Source organism: Ruditapes philippinarum, unplaced genomic scaffold (genome assembly GCF_026571515.1).
Source record: "Ruditapes philippinarum isolate M1 unplaced genomic scaffold, ASM2657151v2 ctg15688_1_1_1_1, whole genome shotgun sequence".
Classification (NCBI taxonomy): Eukaryota; Metazoa; Mollusca; class Bivalvia; order Venerida; family Veneridae; genus Ruditapes; species Ruditapes philippinarum.
In genome coordinates this window covers 28,102-35,912 of record NW_026858552.1, presented here as the reverse complement: position 1 = coordinate 35,912, position 7,811 = coordinate 28,102, and the positions used below count along the sequence as shown (strand labels likewise).

At 33.2% G+C, this 7,811-nt stretch overlaps 1 protein-coding gene across 1 annotated transcript; it reads left to right on the top strand.

Annotated features, from left to right (window-relative positions):
- Positions 1 to 1,042: 1,042 nt before the first annotated feature.
- LOC132753571 (beta-lactamase domain-containing protein 2-like) lies at positions 1,043 to 4,271 on the top strand (the record flags this gene model as incomplete). The annotated part of the gene is made up of 2 exons (XM_060744058.1): positions 1,043 to 1,291; positions 1,515 to 4,271. Coding segments are annotated over 2 exons (438 nt in total), but the record flags the coding sequence as incomplete, so codon positions are not given.
- Between the last annotated feature and the right edge of the window lie 3,540 nt (positions 4,272 to 7,811).

The window sequence follows — 7,811 nt, the reverse complement described above, 5'->3', positions numbered from 1 at the left end:
ACCGCGATGTTACAAAACTTTAAAACTTTAACTGTAAATATCACAAAATAATACTTCTTTATATAATATTTCTATTTTTTGACAGGGGACAAGAGAACATCTCTTACATGTTTAAGAAACAACAAATTTACATAATATATTACCTATCTAAGAATATTTTTTAACTTGTCATATAGTAACAGACGCAAACACGGTTTACTTAAGCGCTTAGACGAACGCAGACGCACGCTAAACGTTTTCTGGGAAATAAGAAAACGCACGGCTTTCAGACGCACGATAAACCGAAAAACGATACACGAAAAACGATAAACGTTAAACGCTTGTAAACGATGCACGCTTGAGAAAGCGTTTCAGCAAACGCACGTTGCACGCTATACGCACGCACGTTACACGAAAAACGGACGCACGAAAAACGCTATTTTTGACAACCGAAACGTTCACCCTACTGTATGAGATATAATTACATTATTGCATAAAATTGCGTATGCAAGTATACATTTATGGAGAAAAACATGCATTTACGGACAGATGCGACGTTGTTGCATGTTTTAAATATGCGTGACTCAGGGCGGAAGCATGGCACAGAAAAATGTTTTTTTTTAAATCAAGAAATACAGTTAACAAAACGCCAAATTAACATTTTAATAGTATACTTCATGCAAGAATATCTCTAATGCACCTTTCTGAAGCCATTTGATATATTAATTCTCGTTCTTCTGTGGCTGTTGTTGCACATTTTTGGGTATTTACCCTCTATTATATTTTGGAACTATTGGAAGTGGTTGCAGATGATAAAAGAAATCGATCTTTACTACACACTAGTAAACGTATTTTGCTAAATTCATTCACAATTTTTTTGGTTTAATAGCTATACAATTACATTCAAAATCATGGATATTCTGAGCTATACAGTGCTAAAGACAAACATTATTTGTGCTCAATAACGGAATATATTACATTGGAAACGTACTGTTCCATTTTAACAATATAATACTCTAATATTTAACGTTAATTAACATTTCAGTAACGCTTGTTTTTACAGTCTGTATTTACGCACAATAATCCAGATCTGCGAGAAATTCCCATATCGTCAGCATTTTCATCTGGCACCGCACGTGCATATGCTAAACTTTATGGCATCCTGGCTAATGGAGGGACAGAGGAGGGAAACAAGCTCTTGTCAAATAAATCAATTAATAAATTAGCTACGCCCGTAGTGTCAGGGATCGACCTTGTTACCGCGCTATATGCATCATACAGTGTAGGCATGCAATTTTCAAAGAATCCAAAAGTATGTAATTTTCCTTTTTTTCAATGCAAAATATTTTGAGTTAGTCAAATAAACCAAATTTGTAACTTAGCTGTATATAAAAATGAACATCTAATGACGAAACAATGTAAAATGTCTTGATACGAATCAGTTATGTCAAGAATGAAATAGGCCTGTAAAATGAAAGATAAATGCCTGTCAATATATTTTACAAATAATTGTTAGATATGTTATTATATTTCAGGGAGGTATTGTTTTTGGACACCCGGGTCATGGAGGTCAGGTGGCTCAAGCAGATTTGGAGAATGGTATTGGACTAGCGTATCTTACAAATTATATAGACGTTTACGCACAAGGTGATCATCCACGATTTCTGGCGCTTTTGCAGGAATTTTATGCCTGTTTAGAGAACTTCTTAAAGAGCAAGCAGTAAACACAATTATTGACACTGAAAAACAGTTGGAGTTTTAAGCAAAGTGGACGGGCCATTAGTTAAACTTTTATGTAAGGGAACAGATGTTGACGTATTCACTGTATTACATAGTGGAATAAGAATGAACGACGAGTATTATAGAATTCTTTTCATTTAAGATTAAATATTTAAATACATCTCCTTCAATAACATCATATCTGATCACGGTTTTAATTTAAAGCCTAGGTCTGGTATATGCGAAACTTATTTTGAAGTGAATAATATTGCGTTTTATCACGAAAATATCTAATGTACAAATATACATATAATCATATATCATACAACATGTACAAAAAAGGTACGCAAGGGCAATTTTCTCATTTAATTTTGACAATTTATGCACAAATGCATTACATATAAGTGATTTCGCACATAAAACCTCAAAACATTTGCAAATGTTACTGTTTTATTGATATAATATACTATTATATGTTCCGCTACATTAATTTTAACTATCTTTGAATTTGTAAACTAAAATGATATTTTGTCAGTAACAGCTTCCTTGAAGTCAGCGAGAAATATAACAAGGTCTTTGCCAAACGTTATATTCATCATTAATGTGTGAATGCAGTTATTTGTTACTTTTTAAATACCATAATACATTGAACCATTCAATAAAAGCATTAAAATTTTATATATACAAAATTATATAAGGTAAATTCTTTAATCACTTAAGTGACATGACAGTTTCGCGTAAACGTCGGTACCGTCTTTTGTCTAAGGTTCTGAATGACCGGGTCACGTGAATCAGAGGGCGAAGCAATCTCTTCTCTGGCGTTATGTCAATTGACATTACGCCAGAGAAAGGACTGCTCCGCCCATTGATTCACGTGACCCGGTCAATAAGAACCTTAGACAAAATACGGTACCGATGCCTTTTCACTTCCACTCGGAGCGAGCAAGTCGCTGAGAAGGCACAGGACATCGGCAGATGATTGAAGGACAAATGCTACGTTTAAGGCGGCAAGTTCGCATGTTCTCTACAGCTCGGGGTAACGTTTAAGGCGGCACGACTTAGTTTGCATGAATTTAGCTGCCGGTATCCTGACTAATGCCGAGGGGAGTTGCCCTACAGTAGTCTGAGTATGGTGTGCTAGGGTGCGTGAGCCCCTAGTACAGATAGACGGCTTGTAAGGCAAGCCATTTGCTGGCACTAACAGCCCTTTTCAGGGCTACTATTTTCATATTGTCACAGGTTACTGTACATTTAGGTTCTCATTGGCCGCCGTACAGTGACCTACTTTTGGCTCAAAATTCATATCTTTGGCTAATACTGCGTGGAAATTGCATGGAGGTAAATTATCATCACTTTGTACTTCAAAATTAACTCTTTAAGGGCATGACTGGTGACATGTCCGGGGTCCGTACTCGACAGCGAAAGCTGCTTTTTGTGCCCTTATGCGCGGATGGACCCTCATTAAGCATTAACTACATACAACTACATACATACATACGGTACCGATGTATTCGAAAAACTGTTATACCATGAATGTTACCAATGAATTTACCTTATATAAATTTTGTATATATAAAACTTTGATGCTTTTAATGGTATTATTGAATAGTAGTTCTATTTTTCAGTATTTAAAAAAAAAAAAGGTTTAAAAAAATCTGCATTCACTTATTAATGACGCATGAAGCGTTTTGCAAAGATTGTGTTATTTCTTGTTGACTTCAATGAAAATTTTAAACTGACAAAATATCATTATACCTTTCAACTTCAAAGAGTGACTATATGTAGAAAAGTATATGCTTATGTTATGGTCGTTTTATTTTGAAAATGAAGTAGCGAAACAAAAACAGTAAAAATTTATTTGTGACACAAATAAAATTTAAAAATCATTTTCCGGGTTTTATGTGCGAAATTCAGTTTATATAACAATTAAATTGTTCATGAATTGTTAAAATTGATTCAGAAAATTCATGCCCTTGCTAACTTTTTATTATATGTGATTATATATTGTGAACATACATTTGATATATGATTCACGACAAAACACAACGTTATTTATTCCCTTTAAAATAAGCGTCACATAAATCAGACATGATGTTATTAGTATTAGTTTCGTATTAAGCAGATCTATTTGAGTATCTAATATTAATTTTTTGAACTTTAATAGAAATATTTAGGTTAGATATTTCCGCCCAATTTTTAATTGTGTTTACTCATTATATTTGCATTTTTACGACTGCGTTTTAATTGACGTTTTATTCATAAACGAAAAAAATGTCATATCTTCTGGATATTCTGGGACCTTGCAATATGTAATATGATTATGAATAGATAGAATGGAAATGAAAAAAGTGGATTTGTTTATTTTTTTTCTTTTTCAATGAATTTGTGTTATAGCCGGGATAAATGTTTCGTACTTAATTATTTTTCCATGTGTAGAAATTTATTGATTTTTTGTATAATAAACTAACTTACTCGATCTGTCAATATGTCAGTATATTTGGTAACTTTATAATCATAAATATTAATTAAAAAAGCTATAAATTTACAGAAAATTAAAATGACTTCAGTCTAAATTACTTCTGCACCATTGTCTTAGACAAGTAGCTTGTCTAAGGAAAATGGTGGACTTCGCAGGCATCTTAGCGTGGAACTGATAACGATCGCTGATTGGCTTATCTCTGTACCCCTGCCAATTTGATTGACAGGCGGCGTAATGTCAATTGGAACATTACCAAAATAACTCTATGTAATATCAAGCCTTCTTATCCTCATGGCGTTTGGCAAATATTTAATCCACATATGATATGATATGCTATCGTTCCTGGGCAGGCTGTCTATCAGTTTACCAGTACTAGTTGCCAGGAACTGATAAATTCTGTACATGCCAGAGTAGAGGTATAGTGCAAATGACTGTAGAAAATCGTAATTTATATCGCATATAAATTCTTTTATGTTTGATTAGTAACCATCACCAATTTCTTTAAGATATGTATTTCAACCTATACTGTAACGTTAATTAATCTGTTCCATATGTCTGCATTTTACAACTGTATATTTCTTTGATCTTATGACTGCACAATAACAGCAGGAGGCGCGCAAATTGTACACTTTCACATGGGAAGGGAGATGGCTTGGTGTGATTAAGTTGTAATGAATTACGCAAAACCCTTTCATTCTTTGAAATACGTGCGCTTGACAACTTCTATACAGTATCATTTTCTTTGAACCGGAATAACATTTGTAGTTCAAAAATACTGCAATACTTATATATATATCATATTCATTTTTCTTCCTTTACCTCCCCTCAACCCACCGAACTAGAAGTGAGATAAATAACTTCATTTAACTTGGATATTTTGTATTTTAATGTAATAGTTTTTTGTAGTTTTTATGTATCACAATGGACTTAAACTCTATAAGTTTTCCGTTTGTTTTTGTTTTACTTTATATTTTTTGCAAAATGCATCAACTTAACTTTTATGTTGTTCAGCCTACTAACTTAAAGTTAAGAGTTTGTAAAATATTTTTCAAGGATGTAGCCCTACATCAAGTGGTACTAGACACAAGATAAAAGGGCACAGGTTTCCAGACTATGGTTTTTCCTGGGCGAGTCGTAATTAGCTGGTAATTAGTTAACGGTATGCATAGACGGATATATTAATTTAATGAGCTGTCACGAATACTATGTTTAATTTAGTTAATTAATAGACCTGTCAACACTAAAACGGGAAGTGTACCGTTTGTACTTTAGATCGTGCAAACATAATGGGTTATTTAATTGTTTAGCTGTCAACAAATGCATATATACTCTATGAATTATTAAGTTATTAAGTCTTAGGCGTAAAGTATTTTAGTATATAAGGGGAGCGAAATATTTGATTATTTAGTGTAGTTTTTGATGTTAAAGCAGACTCACTCACTTAAGGTTAAATTATGCTAAATACGCAATTGGCATTAATTCTTATTATTTTAAATATTTGTATAAGAATTGTAAAGTTGTTAAAGACATTGTTAAAGCAATTGTGTTGTATTGGTGAACAGTAAATCATATAAAATAAATACATATATATGACGTTTATAAACTTTATATTGTGTTGACTTGTTCATATTGAGTTTATTCAGATCTGAGCGTTACACTACAAGGGACGATTTGGTGCTCTAGTGACTACAGGATTCGATACACCAGAAGTTTTTGCGGAACACAACGACGAAGGGGGCCATTATTCGATCAGCCACGGGAACCAGTTTCCAGCGGAGCCAGACACGAGATTCGGTGAGTTTTTTATCCTCTGTTTTTTTGTATTTGTTGTTGGCTTAGGACTATGGCAGAACCAGATATTGCTAGAATTTTTGAGAGTTTAAGTAGGGAACTAAGTAATGTTAGCTCTTATGTTGGCACACAAAGTATTTCCCAAGTTATTCCGGCTTTTCAAGGTGATCCGGGGGATTTTAAATTATGGATTAAGAGTATTGAGAAATTTGGGGTATTAAATAGGGTACCTGAGGAAAGATTAAAGCTTGTCGCGTATCAGTCAAGTAAAAATTCGGTTAGTGATTTTATTAATAGACATTTAAGAGATCATCCTGACAGCACATGGGATGAATTCAAAACAGAATTAGGTTCAAGGTTTGACATTATTCAAGATCCACAATACGCATTTTCTTTGTTACGATCAATGAAACAACACAAAAATGAAAATGTTCAACTTTTTGCAGAACGATTATTATCTTTAGCGGAAATAGCTTATAGGGGAACTGACGGGAATTTAGCTCTGATTGAAAGACAAATTATCATGTTCTTTACGGACGGGTTACGTGAAAATTATCTCAAGATGAAAGTCATGCGAGATAATCCAGATACTTTACAAAATGCAGTTCGATCGGCTATGAATGAACAAAATTTAAGAACTAGGTTTAATTTAAGATTTCAAAATAACCAACATTCCTCTGAATATCACCTTTCTCCAGGGCAAGAACCTATGGAAATTGATCATTTTAAAGTCCGAACTTGTGCTTATTGTAGAAAACCAGGTCATCATATTTCTGATTGTAGAAAAAAACCTAGGCAAATATTACAGGTAAATTCTGATATCAGATACTCTACCTCGAATAACGGTCAATATAGATCATCAGACCGACCTCATGACAACCAACAAAGGTATTTTAGGCAAAATAATGATAATTACAGACAGAGATATTACCCTAGGGGAAATTTTGGTAATAATGACAGATATACACAGGACAGACAATTAGCAAAACAAGACTGGAAATCTAAACTTACTTGTTTTAGCTGCGGGCAAAAAGGTCACATCGCTAGGGAATGTAAAACACAAATGCGTTATACGCCACGAAAAAACTAATTAACTCTTATTATAGAGTCGATAATAGGAGAAATAAGAAGTCACGTGTTTTCAATATTGCAATTTGCGGTAATCCTAATTCTTGTTTTATAAAAATTGGAAATGTTAGATTTAGAAGCCTTATTGATACAGGTGCTGAAGTATCGATTTTATCATTTAGATCTTATTTGTCACTCAAAAATAAACCAAAATTAATTCATAAATCCGCGAATCTTCAGTCTGTAAATGGTCAATTTTTACACGTTAAAGGTTGTATAGATCTTACATTTAAAATTGGTTCAGTAAAGAAAACACATAAATTTTTTGTGGTAGAAAATATTAATCGAAGCGCTATTTTAGGGAGAGATTTTTTGTCGAAAAATGGTGTTCGACTTTATTATGATTTAAATTGTTTACGAATTGATCACCATTATATTGCTTTAGAGGAAGATATACACGTAGCTTCTATTGTTAGACTCGAAAATGATTGTGTTTTACAACCTCAAACATCACACATAGTAAGAGGAAAATTAAAATATTATCATGGTTTACTAAAGGAAAATGTTCCATATGAATTGTCCGGCAAAATTGACTGTGACATAAATTCTGAACCTCAGGTAAAAATTATAGATTCAGTGGTATACCTTCATAGCCATAGGCAAATACCTGTCATGATAGTAAATAATACTCACAAATCTATTAGGTTAAGGGCAGGTACTTCACTCGCGCAGGTAAAGGTTGTTGACAGATATGAAATATCATCCATAACTCAGA